We start from the raw sequence: 16,949 nt of genomic DNA on the forward strand, positions 1-16,949 counted from the left end.
ATTCAGAAGTCCCCTTCCAAACTTCTCTAGAGCCTCACTGTACCTGGTGGATAGTCTGGACAGCTTCAGGGTGTTCAGGGCTTCTTCATAGGTGGTGTATGCAGGGCCAAGGATGACCCTGCACGCCCTTTTCTGCACACTCTCCAACTGTAGCTGTTGAGTTTGTGTGAGGGAGGAGGACCACGCTGGGGAGGCGTACATGAGTTTGGGGAGGATGAAAGTAAGATACACCCCCCTTAACTCATCTGTCGGCGTCCCCAGCGACATGAGTCTGCGCAGCATGTACAGCCTGTAGGTAGCTGATCTTATGGTGCTGGCGACATGCTGCTTCCAGGTCAGCTGGTCGTCCACCGTGACTCCGAGGAGCTTGGCACATCGGACTACCTGGAGGGGGTGAGGGCCCACTGAGAGCTGGGGAGGGGGCACTGGTACAGAGGAGGTACAAAAATGCATCACCACAGTTTTGTTGTGGTTGATGGTCATCTTGCTCTCCTCCGTCCACGTCTGCAGTCGCTCCAGGATCGCTTGCAGTGGCGAGTAGTCCGGGTTGTTGGTGGAAACTGGGACGCCCACGGTGCAGTCGTCCACATACTTCCAGCGATGGGGGGTGTCAGTGAGGGCGTCGTTAATGAGGAGGAGGAAGCATAGAGTACCCATCTTGGTCCCCTGGGGGACCCCACAAGTCAGCTGTTGGAAAGTAGAGACAGAGCCCTGATAGCGAACGGCCTGACGCCTCCCTGTGAGGAAGTCGGCTAGCCACGCTATCAGGTTAGGAGGGAGACCCAGACTCACTGCTTTGCTGATGACAACAGTGTGATCAACAAGATCAAAAGCCTTTTTGAAGTCCACAAAAGCAACAGCTAGAGAGGTGTTTCGCTTGTCCAGGTGGCTGTGGATGAATTCAAGGAAGCTGGTCAGGTAATGGGAGGTGGAGGTGGCTTTAATATTTCCAAACTGTCTGATATCCACGGTATTACAAATTTTGGTGTAGGCCCAGTCATATACAAAATCTTCACAAATAAGGCTAGGGATGGGGGTGATAGAGACTGGTCTGAGGTCATTGAGTGACTGTGGACTGGAGGTTTTGGGGATGGGGCTGACGTAAGATGTCTTCCAGTCTTCGGGGCAAGAGTGTTGGGAGAGTGAAGCGTTTATTATTGAGCATAGCGGTGTTGCTAGCTCTACAGCAAATTCCTTGTAAATTTTTATAGGAAGGTCAGTGGGTGTGGTGGATCTTGGTTTGAATTTGAGTATTCTCTTAAAAACATCCACCGCCTGGACACTGGGGGGATGAGAGGGGGCCGGAAGATAGGCAGGAAGCAGAGTGGTGTGGAGGAGAGGAAAGGTTTGACAGATAGCAGCAAAGTGATCGTTCATCTCCTGAGCCGCAAGAGTAGCAGGAAGGTGTGAGGTTACAAGGTTACAAGGTGTGTGTGTGTGTGTGTGTGTGTGTGTGTGTGTGTGTGTGTTTTTTACGACAATGAAACATGAAGAACACACACTCACACACCTCACTCTCCTTCATCCCCGGCAGCGCGCCTGCCGCCACACAAGCACCTAGCTGGCGGCGTGCAGGTGGTGGACGCCATCCCCAAGAACTCCATTGGCAAGGTACTCAAGAGGCGCCTTCGCGACGAGTACCTCAGGGCTGAGGCGCCCAAGAAGACTGCTGGTCCGCCCTCCAAACTGTGACGCCTCACTCTGGTGGAGGTGGAGCTTGAAGTGTGTACTGGTAGCACTTTTTCTCCCGAGGAATAACCCGTTCAGGTCACCAGACTTCAACCTGCCCTTTTCCCAGAAGTTGAGAGTGACCTTTCAATACGGCCGGACGATTTCGCTGTGTGTCATCTCCCTTTGTACATAATTTTTGGAAGTACACATACCGTGGATATAAGGCGAGTGTGAATTTCCCCCGGCTCCCAACGTAACTAACTTTTGACTAACCTAACTCACTGTAGTAGATAACTGCAGTAGTGAGGTTGTGAGAGGAACTAGCTACGGAGAGCTTATCTGTAGAGAGGTAGTGAGGATTGTGTTTACGTGGTGAAGTTGATGACATGGCGCATAAGGTAAATAAGACACAGGGATTCTGCTGACTCTGCAGAGGAATGGGTCATCCGGGGTCGCATACCTGGTCCAGCGGCCTCAGAAGGGGGCAGATTGTGCCCAGTCTTCAGAGAGAGAGAGAGGTATTGCGACTCGGTCTGTTTTCTCCATAAACCCTAGACCCTCAACCGCCGACCCTCATAGTCGTAAGTGTTGCATTGTGGTTAATTAGCTAAGTAACTGCTACATATCAAAATACACTGAAAATTATTATACATGTATTGCATTTGCGTCTCTGTTATTCTGAATCCTTGTTAAGGCGTAATCCATTATGTATTTTTCGGTTATTATATTATATGTCTTTTAATATCTGAAATCAAAGAACAAAGAACAAAAGTTACTGAAAAAATGCAGCTGTTCAGTAGTGATGGTGTTAGACGCCATCAAGAGAGCCATAACTCTTGAACGTCGAAAACTATTTCTTTACATGGAAGCTTTACAACGGGATCACATTTACCTTATTTCAAAGATTGAATTATTGTCTTACACGGTGACTCTCCTCCAAATATATAAAAACTATGTAAACATTTATAGAAATTATAAATTAGTAATAAACGACAACTTTGCTATGTCCCTCAATATTTAAAATCAAAGAACTTTGCTCTAGAACCGAATTATGGTACCACAATCGAAGCAGTAATGAGGTCAAAATTTTGTTCGAAAATGGAGGCGTTCGGTAACCGAGGTTCCACTGTAAATACTTTGTTTTTAATAATTTGTGGCATGGTTACAGAAGGGGTTGGATGTAATTTCATTTGATCACCCCAATTTATGCCTTTTACTCTCTATAGGGATATGAGTTTCAATTTACTAGGACACCGGGAGGGGGGGTAGTAAAATAAAGCAACAACTCTTGTAGGATACACAAAAGTTACTGTAAGTTAGCCCGTTATGACTCGTCTGCCCCCCGCTCTGCTTCTATTCTTAATTCTTTATTTCTTCTTTCTCTGTGTTCTTCCAAATAGACTGCTCTACGTAACAAGACACAGACAGACAGACAGACAGACAGACAGACAGACAGACAGACAGACAGACAGAGACACACACACACACACACACACACACACACACACACACACACACACACACACACATTACTTCGTGTTTCTCCACCATCAACGAAGTATCGCTGTCTTCTCCTTGGCACAGATCGTGGCTCCAGAGAGTAGTAAAGGACTCCCGCCAGAGGAGGAGGGGGAGGTGTGGGTGAGGAGCCCAGCGATAATGCTGGGGTACGCCAACGTCCCCGGAGGAGCCGCCTCCCCACCGGCACTGAAGGAAGGGGGATGGCTGCCCACGGGAGACCTCGGCCACTGTGATCATGAAGGTTTTCTTTTCATTACCGACAGGATCAAGGACATCATCAAAGTGAAGGGCTTCCAGGTGTGTGTGTGTGTGTGTGTGTGTGTGTGTGTGTGTGTGTGTGTGTGTGTGTGTGCCTATGTCTGTGTGTGTGTGTGTGTGTGTGTGTGTGTGTGTGTGTGTGTGTGTATTATTTACCCACTATCTGGCTACCTTCCAACACACACACACACACACACACACACACACACACACACACACACACACAGACAAATTTTGAGTCAATTCCCGCCCGAAAGAAATCATTTGCATACATTTTACAAATATACAAACGCATAATGTTAATTTTTAGGCAAGTTTTCAAGAAACTGCATTCTTTCAATATAATAAAATAAAATAAAATAAAATTCGACGTTTTTTGAAGCCATATGATAACCATTTCTCGGTGAAAATCACGTTTAGTTTTAAGGAAACAATAGTATTGGCGGCAAGGGACAGCCCATGGTGGTGCTTGACTAGAACTCAATTACGTAATTTTCTGTAACTGCCACTCGGAACACCATAACTGCCTAGATCCTATAAGCTCATAATCACCAAACAGTCGAGGATGTTTTGGAAATAATCAAATCTCACCTAACAATTCTTATAACTGGGAGTTTCATACAAGTTCTTTAAACCAGAGAGAGAGAGAGAGAGAGAGAGAAGGTTTCACTTAATGAAGTGATGCATGATGAATACAATGCATACCAAAAAAGTGGAAAAATTTAAGGGAGAGATGATTAATGTTATACTCTTTTTTCCATTTTTTTTCTTTCGTTCCAATTCCTAACAGTACATGAGATATGATGTGGCATGACTCTCGTTTGTTTCTGTTTCCTTCTGTATATTCCTGCCTCGTACACTTCATAATATACACGTGATGTTACAGCAACCTCTTGTCCCAACAGAGTTTTCTTTGTTATAAGATTATTTCCCAAAATTTCGATCATACAGTTTATTTTCCCGTAACTTTTGAATAAGGTTAACTTTCGAGTAACTTCATCTAATTTCCCATACTTCGATCATACGGTTCACTTTCCTATACTTTCATTAAGGCCATTTTTAAGTAACTATATTTATCTTCCCATACTTTGATCATATAGTTTATTTTCCATTAACTTTCAATAAGGTTCATTCTCGAGTAACTTCGGTTATCGTATCTTCCATCTTCCTCTAAACAGAAACAAAGAGGCTGCGCTTCCTATGGTGTGCCGGTGGTCCGTCTTATCCACGTCATTTGTTGCCAGTGACCTCTGCTTCCTTTGTGTACTAATTTTGTGATAGAGACCTAGGTATCTCTTCTTATAATTTGCTGCTATCCTCCGGCTCTGTAAGTCTTGTGATGACTCATCCCATCTTGCTGCTCTCCTCGGTGGTCACGTCTCATCTATCAGGGTGCTGATAGCTTCCTGTAATCTTGGTACCTGCTTTCGTGGTTATCATCTTCCCTCAATTATTTTTTTTTTCTGCGTTCTTACTTTCTTCTTCATTTCTTCATTCTTGTTTCATTCTTCCTTCTTCTTACGTGTTTTATTTCTTCTTGATTCTTGGGTTACAACATGCCCCTCTCCTTATGACCGCGGGTCCTCGCGCTACTAGTTACTTAGTTGGGTGTTCGTTCCCTCATCCATGGATGTGGTGAAGGGTGTGGGTTTGGAAGGCCCGCTCCATGCTGCCAGAACCAAGGAAACCATAAAATGGGTCCCACGGCCACGAACATCGGGCTGACACCAACAGGCAGCACTGTCTACCGCCAGTTGTACCAGTTCTGGTCCCGGGAGGTTGATTCTTTTATCAGGAACTGCAGGTTATCTTTACATTGTGTAGCGACAAAGGTACCCATTCATAACTGCTGGGAAGGCATATATTAGCAGAAATCATAAGTTCAGAGTTTAGAAATAGAGCCTTTGTGGAGAAAACAAAATATAACATTCAATATCTTGATCAGTAAGAGGAAAGATCAACAATCAATTATATTTTCCATATTTATATCATAGGCCTAGAAAACCAGTTCTGGCCTCGAGTACTCTCAATGTTGCAAGAAGTTTGATGCAGTCACATAACACTTATAATAATAAAGAAAAAAAAAAGCAAGAGAGGCCATCCTGTGGGCATCAGGTTTCGGTGGGAATTCCTCGAAAAGTTGTAAGTAGCAGCCCAAGTTTGTAATGCAGTCACTCATATCAGCTTTGGGTAAACTCACCTATCTTTACTATCCTGGATGAATAAACATTTCATTCTGAGCTCAAATAAGGTGTAGAGGGAACAATAATAAGTATATCAAAACCTATACTTTCATCATGGTTTTTAATCACATTCTCAGATCAATATGGACCGCTGCAATGGATCTAATAGCCAATTTGACAACATCAGAGACTCCCACATAAGGAATGACTTCCCATTATTCATAGACACAAATATCTTCATCTCATATATATTCTCTCAATCACATTAAGTAGCAAGATTTGACTTTTTAGTACAAAATGAATATTGACAATAGTCAATATTTTAAGTATAGCACTTACTAATTGCAATTTTAGCATTAACTTTTTCCTCCCTCGCTTTATGAAAATACAACACTAAGGCAATTAGGCATGAATTGATCCGAGTCTGCGTTGCGTGCAATGTTTTTTTTTTCTTTTCTTTCTTTCTTTTCTACCTTTATCTTTTCTATAGCGGATAATTTAAATCATAGTAAATATTTCAAGGGCCATTATGTTACAGTATGGTTGTCAGGTCTTTGATACAAGGTAATTACACTCTATTTCACATGAAATTGGTCTATACTTGACCAATATTATATGTACCATGACATATCTAGGTTTTTATCATGGGTTCATAGCGTCTTCATATAAAAGACATTAAAATTTTCCATTTATTATCATCTTGGATTCAGGTGTCAGGCTCAGTCACTGTATATCAGGGAAGTAACGACACTAAGGCAAAGCTAATAATCTGATACAGGAACACAATGAGCTACGTATTTTCGTTTACACAAAGTCTTCCTCATGATTAATTATCTCACTTTGCACCAAACTAGGTGAATAAAGCGCTTTGAAATATATTCATTTTGTCATCTGACTCATCGTTATTATGATCTCCATCGCTATCTGTAATGTTTTTTTTTTTTTTCGGCAATCTAATTTCACTCGTTTCACATTAAAGCTCTTATGTATCTCTCACTTCCATGTGGAGTGGTGTTAATTCCCTAGATTTCTATATTTTACCTATAAGCAGCGTTTCATACCCCTTGTGCTAAAATACTTTATCTTCACAATTACACACACTATGATCATTATCTGCTCATCCGAGCTACTAAGCAATATAACATCTATCATAGACTTTTGTACTAGTTTTGTTGTCATCTCTTGTTGGAATCATTATATTAAATTTCTTTTTCTCATGCAATATAATAAAGAACTGTCGAGGATACACTTAGATATTTTTTTCCACATGAACCATTATACTTCTACCACTTTATACGCAATACAGTGTATATTATAAATAATATACAGTGTATATAATATATAATATAACATAATATAATATAGTCTGTATTCGTGTATTGCGTTTATCTGCAAAATCCCAGTTCTCCCTTGAGCTAGCAACTGTAACTCAATATCTTAACTTCCTTGACGACACGCAACTAAACTAATGTACGAGTATTCTAACATTTTCACCTTCCTGTGTAACCTCTTATTTGCGACCTCCTTACTCTGGTACATCTCTTATACATCTGCATTCCTTAATTAAATAATCATTACATTTTGACTTATTTAACACTTTACCCCCATACAACTCAAAGTTTTACATTTCGTATTCACATCAATAATCAGTATTTTTATTTTTCACACACACACACACATATATATATATATATATATATATATATATATATATATATATATATATATATATATATATATATATATATATATATATATATATATATATATATATATATATATATATATATATATATATATATATATATATATATATATATATATATATATATATATATATATATATATATATATATATATATATATATATATATATATATATATATATATATATATATATATATATATATATATATATATATATATATATATATATATATATATATATATATATATATATATATATATATATATATATATATGACCTTGATGTCAGCTTCAGCAATCACTGTCATTTGATATACTACATTTTGCATCTAAATATAGACAGTAACCACTACAGGAATCTCCATTGTCGTGAAAACAACTTGTTACCGACACAGCATTCAATTTACTGAAATTGTTGTCTATAGCAAAGAAAGAGAGATCTTCCTCAATGGTGCGTTAGTCTGCTTCACCATTATGCACTTGCAGTATGTAAAACACTCGTGATTTCAATTTATCAAACGGCAAGAACTCTGTAGCTCATCATTATAATACTACATTATCAACGACTGACCAATGTCTTCACTCATCAAGATGCCCTATCATTCATAATCCCCCTCAGTTCATCATCACTTAATTTACTGTGTACTCATTTGGAGTGGGAGCTACACTGGGTGGAAAAGTTGTTCCACTGCCCCATTCTTAACTACTCTAAACATAGACAATTCTTGCTATTTATTGCCATCTGATTTTCACAGTGCGAACTCGCGCTTACGTTGTTTTTAAGCCGTCTTCAACCTTATCTGTTGATTATTTTGAAAGCTCACTGCCCTCGCGGTATCATTTTTTTCTTTTTTTAAGCACACGTCATTCCACTTTGCCAGAAAGATCAGCATGTTACCGTCTTTCAATACAGTCAACTTGTTGTTTACTGCTTTTTTGTAAATATAGTCATCATTTCATATAATTAACATCTATTTACCTTCCCATACTCATTTTGTTTTTACCATATCTCTATTTTTTTCCTTTTTTACTCAATTTATCTACAGTTTTGTAATTGATTTATAACACAAGTAGAAGCTGTAGTGGTAACTTGAACTATCTCCTCATCAGACTCACATTTCGTCACTGAGAGAGTCCCTGAGTCAGGATCTAGCCAACAATCCTTTAGTTGCATGACCTAGCACTGTTCCAACAGTGTTACCTGACTCAGTGACCTTTCGCAGTACTTTACAGTGATCTCCATATCCTAATTTTCTCCTTTACGTTTCTTACTACATGGCTGAGCGTTTTTATTAATGCTTGACAGAAAAATTTCTTCTGCCTTCACTCCTGGCATTTGGTTTTATTTCCAGTCGCCTTATCAGTTCATTATATTTATGCCTTATTTAGGCCTGGACATCACATATACGCTTTCACGTCAGTAGCAATACTGACGTCAAAAAAAAAAAAAAAAATGTTAGAAAGCTTTCCATAACTATTTAAGAACAAAAAAACAAACCACTATAACAGCAAGGCGGTCAGCCTGCCACCTTTCTACCTAATACGTTCATTCATTTTTCCCAACTTTAGCCTCTTGCACTTATCTCTTCATTTCCCTATCTATTGCCTGTCAACTACGCAATTGTGCATGGCCTCTATTTCTTCCTTCGCTCCACTCACAAGTTTCGATGGTTTGCTGTTTCACTGATGATGTAGCCGCACGGCTGGCAATATATATATATATATATATATATATATATATATATATATATATATATATATATATATATATATATATATATATATATATATATATATATATATATATATATATATATATTTTTTTTTTTTTTTTTTTTTTTTCAGATAAATTAGATTTTCAGTACCCCCTGACTCAACAACACCCCCGACCCCCTTGCTCCGTTTCACCGTGAGACACCCACACTAACGTAGAGTGAGATTGCGAGTTTTATCCTCGGCAACATCCAGCAAATGTCCGGCAACGCTACAATCGCATTCTACGGGGAAATCGAAAATGTTTTCGTGGAGAGGCGCTCTTTGAGAGGCGCTAAGGACTCTCCCATTTACGGGGTAAGAGTCCAAAATAACTATTTTCCTTAATACAACCTGGAGAGGTAAAGATTTTCTCTCTCTCTCTCTCTCTCTCTCTCTCTCTCTCTCTCTCTCTCTCTCTCTCTCTCTCTCTCTCTCTCTCTCTCTCTCTCTCTTCAGTTCATATAATAACCATTACTTCTTGTCAAGTCATTACCGAAGAATCTGAACGAAAAACGCTTAGTGTCAGGTGATACTGTTCTCCTGATTCACCTGCTGGGATCACGTCAAGATGATTATGAGCGAAGCGGAATTTATTATAGAGGTTGGAGTTTTATTTTGAGCGGCCCGGCCCGCCCCGGTGTAGGTTCACTCAAGGTGTATCCAGGACTTGGGATCAGTGCATGCGTTAACATATGCCAGATGTACGGTTCGATGCCTCATTTGCGCCCTGCCTTCATGGAGTGAACATCTCGCTGCTCTGAGGGTGAATTCGGTAGATGGTATATTCGGCCCATGGTTCCTAGGGACAGTTTGAATTTTCAGATTTTCGTGCCTAATGCTCATGTTGTTACATTTTATGTGATCTTCGTTCCCTCAGTAAAGTCTTCTTTTCGTTTCCAATGGACCCCAATCGACAAGGGACAAATTGGCCTGTTAAGTGTTTATGCTTTCGCCATATTTAGTGTTTACAAATGAATTCGTCCCTTATCGAGTATGGTCCATTGGACATCAAAAGAAGAATTAGTTGGGTGCTTTTCTACTGAATAACATTTCATGCATGTAATTATTGGGACGAATTCTTCAATTTTGATATTGTACTGTGGGATACTCATGTTGAAGGCTAGTAGCCTAACTTCTGAAGCTTTCTTGGCTGCAGTAGAGCTGTTGAGTGTAAATTTTATTATTTTTTTGTCTTGGATACTTTATAAACGTTGTCAATACCTTTGTTAAGGTAAGTGCTCTCACCGAAGAGCTTTTCTGTAAGGAAGAGGAAGTTTTCCTGTTTTTTTTTTTTTTTTTTTTTTGCAAACACCACAATACTTGACAATGTTTCCTCCAAGCGTTGGCTCCTCTCCATGGGTGACTGAGTGAGGTCACACGGTCAGAGTGACCGTGTTAATCCATGGTCACTTCCTCTCATGCTGCCAGCCGAGGATGGAAGCTACCTCTTCCGCTAGCTCTCCTTACCTCCACATCCGAGAAAAAGAGCTTATTTACTCAGCAAATAAATATTTTTGGGAAGAAAAAAGCTAACAGGGATCATTACTTGACTTTTCAATAGCTGTCGCCCGACCAGCGAAAGCCACCAACGTGCCTTGACTTTTACCTTGATGGTGGTATGGAAACAAGTCGCAACTAAAGAATAAAAATATAACATCATAGTTTACCCCTCCAATACGATGACGCCTACATTGGCGTCATGAAGCTCCAGTGGCATATACGATGACGCCTATGTAAGCGTCATGGTTGGATTCTATTTTAGTTGTTGTTGAGCGATCCCATATCCTGCCTTGACGTGTCTTGACAGTCTCCTCATTATGTCCTTCAGGTTCTGTTGCTCCTCCCACCTTCCCTGTTCCCACCAGTCATATAAATGAGCTACTCCATGCCCAACCCTCTATACAGAATGAGGAAGTCTCATTGGCAGAGCCATACATCATAGTTTCCCCCCTATGGTCCTTCCCTTATCTTCCATATCCCCCTATCCTTCTCTTCATCCTATACCCCTTTCCACCAGGGAGGAGAGACTGGAGGGTACAGTTCTCCCCTTTCCTTGTTCATTCCTTGCCCTCTTACTCTCTTCTCCCTCCCTCCTCCCTACTCTCTCTCTCTCTCTCTCTCTCTCTCTCTCTCTCTCTCTCTCTCTCTCTCTCTCTCTCTCTGTACCCAGGAAGGGGAGACAGTGCGGAGGTGTACAGTTCCCCCCCTCCTCCCTGGTTCATTCCTTGGGACTCACTCAAGTCATAAACACACAGCTGCCCACTAATCTCTTTTCTGATAACTTCGCCTGCCTTCCCTCCCCATTTATCCCTCCTTGACCCATCACCACCTCTTCTGTAAATTACTACCCTCCAACCATCTCAAATTGTAAATGTGTGTGTGTGTGTGTGTGTGTGTGTGTGTGTGTTGTAGTCTATTCTTGTGCTTTATCCACAACATGTATATATTTTATAAATATGTTTTATCCGAATGAGGGGAGATAGGATAGTAATAGTAGCTATGAAGCCATTATTGGGGCGCCTTCAGTCCCTATTGTTAGGAAGCAATTTATCTTCCTAACAACTCACCCTTACATTGAATAATTGAATATTGGTGTGGACATTATATGATTAGCGTTTAATTGGAAACTGACGCTATATCTTCGACTTCCAAGACTACCTGCTCTTTATTTAGATATTATTATTATTTTTTTATTCATTATGTAACGGTGTCACATAACAATATACATTGTGATTATAATTATTTTCCGCGTCAGCAACATACGTATATGTATACATGTATGTATGTGTGTGGGTAATCGGCGCGAACAAAGGTGGGGCTGACATGTTCACGCTACACACCGACGAACTTTCCACAGTCCACTTATTGCCATCGATAAATAATCAGTAACATCTACATAATAGTATCTAAGTATTCTTCATAATCAATCTCTTTTTAATGTATTTTGACGTATATTATTCTTAGTTATAAGTAGCTTTTTCCTCGGTTTATTCATGTAATCAAAGAGCTATAATCATGAATATATTTATGCATTGTGAGTGCGGCCAACCTGCCAATATTTCTGCTGTCAGCACTTTACAAAGCACCAACCGCCACTCCAGCCAGCTCCGGCAATGTGTGTGCGTACGTTTGTACGTGTGTGTGTGTTTGTGTGTGTGTGTGTGTGTGTGTGTGTGTGTGTGTGTGTGTGTGTGTGTGTGTGCTCAGTCGAAAGAAAAAAAAAAAGCTGACAAAAATCAAAGTGTCAGTGATGGCAATGTAGTCGGTATGAGTTAAGGCGGGTTCACACTTGGCAACTCGCTGCTGAATTGCTACCTGCCACAAGCTGGCAATATTTGGCAATACATCCTTCCAGTTGGATGTACGTTCACACAGACTACAATGAAGGGGCGGCTGGTTGGCGGGAAATGAACATAAAGAGCAACTCAGCAAGATGTCTTCCTCCAACGACAATGACGAAGTGATAGTTGCATTTCTTTTGGCTTACCGGAAGCTAAAACTTAAAGGAAAACGCTTATAGACACGTCCCTGGCTGAATAAAAGAGAAGGAAGGAGTGTCAACCACACTCTTTTGCTTGAGCTGAGTGTAGAGGACCCAAGCACCATCATGGGACAGTGGATACGCATCAACAGAGACCAGTACCATGGTCTCCTGCAGTTTGTGACTCCCCTTATCAAGTATGAAGATACCCACATGAGGGAAGCAGTGACACCTAGTGAACGTCTGACACGTATGTTAAGTTATCTAGCAACAGGTAAGGAAGAGGGATCGGTAATTACTAAGAACTTGGCTCCATCTGCAGCGATAACTACTCAATTGTATATATATATATATATATATATATATATATATATATATATATATATATATATATATATATATATATATATATATATATATATATATATATATATTGTGCCTCGGTTCCTAGAAATGACGTTGGTCCCTCAACAGCTTCAGCATTAATTTTTCTGCCTCCGGACACATCTTCCACAACTCTCCTCTACGACACAATGTAAACAAAGCAGCGCGCGGCTGGACAAGACCAACCTGTCGGTCTTGTTGGCTGGGCTGGCAATTCCAGCCGCCAGGCACAAAAGTCCAGCAGGCGGAGCAACGCAGCTTGCGGCGGCTGGCAACTCAGCAGCGAATTGCCAAGTGTGATCCCGCCTTTATGATCATACCGATGGCGATGAAATACAAGTGACGAGAATGGTAATGATGACGATGATGGCAACGATGACGATGAAGATATAAATCATGTAAAAGTCACAGGAAAATAGTGAAGGAGAACTGGCAGAAGTGCACTGGTGGCTCGTGATGCAGCACTAAGTGATCTCCTTATCCCGCCCACCCACCGGTCTCCTCACCACTTGCCCCCATAAAGACCACGACTGTATCCTCCTCTGGCCATAAGTCATCCAGCTGCCTATACCGGTGCTGTGTGGTCGCCACGTCGTCGCTTCTGAAAAATACGAATAAGTAAGTGCAGGACGCAGGCACTACGGTGGTACTTTGCGAATATACTCAGACACTGCAAAAGTAACTTAGGAAGATATTCAGATACTGCAAAAGTAACCTGGGAAAATATTCAGACACTGCAGGAATAACTTAGGAAGATATTCAGCCACTGTAGTCGTAACTCGAATATCCAAAATTATGAAAGTGTCTTGAAATGTCTCTCTTGAAAGAATTCAAGTCATTTGGTAGGATAAAATACTGAAGTAGGAAGGAAGTTCCAGACTTTACCAGTAAAAGGGGATAACAGATTAACTAATACTCAATAAGGAAGATCAGAAGATTGCCAGTAGAACGTCTCCGGCGGAACCTATACTAGTGCTCAGCATATAAGATTATGAAATTCGAGGTTTAAGAGTCTTCCTGTTAAGTTCCTAGGTTCATATGTGTTTCATATGTGTTTCGGTGAAGAAGAAATGAGATCTAGTTGAGGAAAGGTGATGTTCCACAGATTAAGAATTAGATCTTAAGGTCGTGAATGTTGCAGAATTTAATACAGAAAAATTTGAGATGGGTGTCAAGACACTTTTTGTCGTTACCAGAAGAGCAGTCCATCCTGGGAACACTTTTGGCTCTCTTCCCAAACACAGACTCCAAGGCTGGTGTTGGAGTCGGCTATTTCAATTTTCATCTTTGAGTGAAAGATGTAGTACATGTTTTATATATAATGTAATGTATGAAAGAAAAGAGCTTGTGTTGTGAAACACAAAGGGAAATGTTCATGAAGGTTACAGCTGTATTAGATGCAGGTTAAAAGAATTCACCAAGACCAGTGCTTATATGACCTCGCTTAGAAATGGACACGTGCCGTTTCGGCAAGGGTCCATTTCCTTTTCTCCCTACACCATTTAGTGATCCCCTAATCTCTTAATAAACGCAGGGTACGATCTGGAACTAAAGCTAGATAAGTAATACATAAGATATCTACAGGGTGTAACACAAGTTTGTGCGGATATTGCCAGAGGGTGAAAGTACAGGTTATTCTAAGTGGAAAATGTTCTATACTCATGTGCATTTTGAGGCCTTTTTGCCCGTGGTATGCATTTCAAGTGTGGCCTGGCGACAGATACAGTGGCCAAGCCAGGCGGTTATCCAAGGCAGGACGTTTAGACCTGTATGTCCGTTTGTAAAATTAAGAATAATTCAGTCATGATTTCCACAAGTTTTGGAGCTTTACAGTATATCAAGACGAGACGAGTGACAACAACCGACCGATGATACGAAATTCAAGTGTGGCCGCGTGACAACAGGCAGCCAGGTAACCAAGGCGTAACGTGTTGATTTGCAATGTCCGATGGTGAAATTGTGAGTTATTCAATGATCATCTCTACAAGGTTTGGGGGATTACAGTATCCCGTAAAGAGACAAGTGGTATTAACGGACAGGTGATTTACCGATAAACATTACGCAATGATAATATGGATGTAATAAAAGACAAATGAAATAAAAGGCTGCGTGGATTGTGTGGAAATGACATAAAGAGAAAGAGAGAGAGAGAGAGAGAGAGAGAGAGAGAGAGAGAGAGAGAGAGAGAGAGAGAGAGAGAGAGAGAGAGAGAGAGAGAGAGAGAGAGAGAGAGAGAGAGAGAGAGAAAGTATACAAGTGATAGCAGAGAGAAGTATACATCAACTGAAGGAGAGAGTAGGAGAACATTTTTCAGTCATCTCGTTATCTCATGCCCTATATACTTAGTGTGTTACACACACACACACACACACACACACACACACACACACACACACACACACACAGTGGAGAGTTTGCTAACTGCGCCACGTGAATGGCAGGTGGCAACAGGCAACCTTAGGGTCAGAGGAGGAGGTAGTAGACACCTGCCGGAACGGTAATTACTCCCAATGAAGTGTCAATCAAAGGGTGACGCGGACTTATCAGTGACCCAGCTGTGACCTTACTGAATGGTTCCCTTTTTGTGTCACAACACAAAGGGGAGAGGGCAGTCACAGCCTTCCCTCCAAGGACAACTTTTTTCCTTCACACAACTCTAGATGCACCCTTCCCTCAAAACTCAAAATATAATATGGCCTCGGAGTCCCCATCTGGGGAGGGAACCTCAAGTGTTCCCAGGTCGGACTGCTCTTCTTCTGGTATCGACACTTGTGTTGACATCCCCTCAACTTTTCTTCATTAAATTTGTAACATTCGCGGCCTTAGATCTAAATTTCGATCTGTGGAACACAATCTCTCCTTTACTAAGCTTCATCTTCTTTTCCTCACCGAAACATAGGTGTCTGAGGCAACTGAGAGTAGCGCCTTCTCTGTTCCCTTCTACTTTTTCTATCCTCATTTTCATTCAAAAGCTGGATGCTGCGTCTATGTGCGCAGCGACCTAACCTGTGTCTACGCTATTGAATCCTCGAATTTTCTAACATCTGGCTTAAACTACAGAGTCACTCTCAAACTAAATTTATCTGTGCTGTATACCTCTCACCTAACTCCTCAGACTATAAAATTATTTTTGACTATTTAAAATCCAAAGTGGAGTACATTCTGACTTCCCTTTTGCAAAGATCTCCACTCTTGGAGACTTCATCACCAGCTTTGGCTTTTCTTTCCCTTCTCTGACCAACCTAGTGAACTAGCCTTTAATTTTGCTTCTTCATCTTTCCTTCCTTTATTTCAGTTTGATTAAAAAAAAAAAAAAAAGACAGTGGAGAAACAGAATCAAAAGTCAGTTTCTAAATAAGCCGTATGAGTATTTACTGACTTGAAAAAAACATAAATAAATAAAGAGAATAAATATCTCTCAAAAAAAGAAATAGAAAAAAAAAGGAAAAGCATTAGGAACTTACATGAAGTGAGTTGAATAAGTTAAAAGTAAGATAATTGTTTAAAATCTATGAACAATATCTTAATTAACACAATTTCAATTGTCCTAATTTGCATATTTCCCATATACAAAATATTCTTTAATGGATCTTGTTGGGATATATTGTTTCTTCACCTTCAAAACATCGGCTAGAATTTTAGATGACTGATTTGGATGAGTAATATGCAGTTATTGATACAGATCTATGAAGAAAATTCTTTTCAACACAATCACATGTCCTAATTTACATATTTACCATATAAGGAGTGGTCTACAAACAACTCTTATGGCCTAAAAATGTTCATTGATCTTGAAAACATGGGTTAAGAACTTGAATGAACTGATTTTGATGGTAATAAGGAAGTTACAGCTATAAAGGTGTTATCCTTTAATGGCGGAATTAAAAATGCATTTTTTAGGCATTTCCACATCATATAATTCGGTGTGATTTTTTTTTTTCTGGTACTGGAAGGTGTATCTTAATAACATGCAAGTGAAACCATTTCTT

At 40.3% G+C, this 16,949-nt stretch overlaps 2 protein-coding genes across 9 annotated transcripts in view; both read left to right on the plus strand.

The window, feature by feature from the left end:
- LOC135108516 (uncharacterized) overlaps window positions 1-1,894 on the plus strand; it is a 47,412-nt gene extending 45,518 nt beyond the window's left edge. For all 5 annotated transcript variants that reach the window (XM_064019610.1, XM_064019611.1, XM_064019609.1 and 2 more), the window contains one exon: window positions 1,535-1,894. In XM_064019610.1, the coding sequence (XP_063875680.1) occupies window positions 1,535-1,692 (158 nt within the window). In that variant the 3' untranslated portion in view covers window positions 1,693-1,894. The remainder of the gene's footprint in view (window positions 1-1,534) is intronic.
- Window positions 1,895-3,352: 1,458 nt separating this feature from the next.
- LOC135108517 (uncharacterized) overlaps window positions 3,353-16,949 on the plus strand; it is a 43,134-nt gene continuing 29,537 nt past the window's right edge. Inside the window, exons 1-2 of one of the 4 annotated variants that reach the window (XM_064019616.1) lie at window positions 13,006-13,578; window positions 14,794-14,872. The gene's annotated coding sequence lies outside the window, so the exon portion shown is untranslated. The other 3 variants (XM_064019617.1, XM_064019614.1, XM_064019615.1) reach the window with 3 other exon arrangements.

This window comes from Scylla paramamosain, chromosome 17, assembly GCF_035594125.1.
Source record: "Scylla paramamosain isolate STU-SP2022 chromosome 17, ASM3559412v1, whole genome shotgun sequence".
NCBI lineage: Eukaryota > Metazoa > Arthropoda > Malacostraca > Decapoda > Portunidae > Scylla > Scylla paramamosain.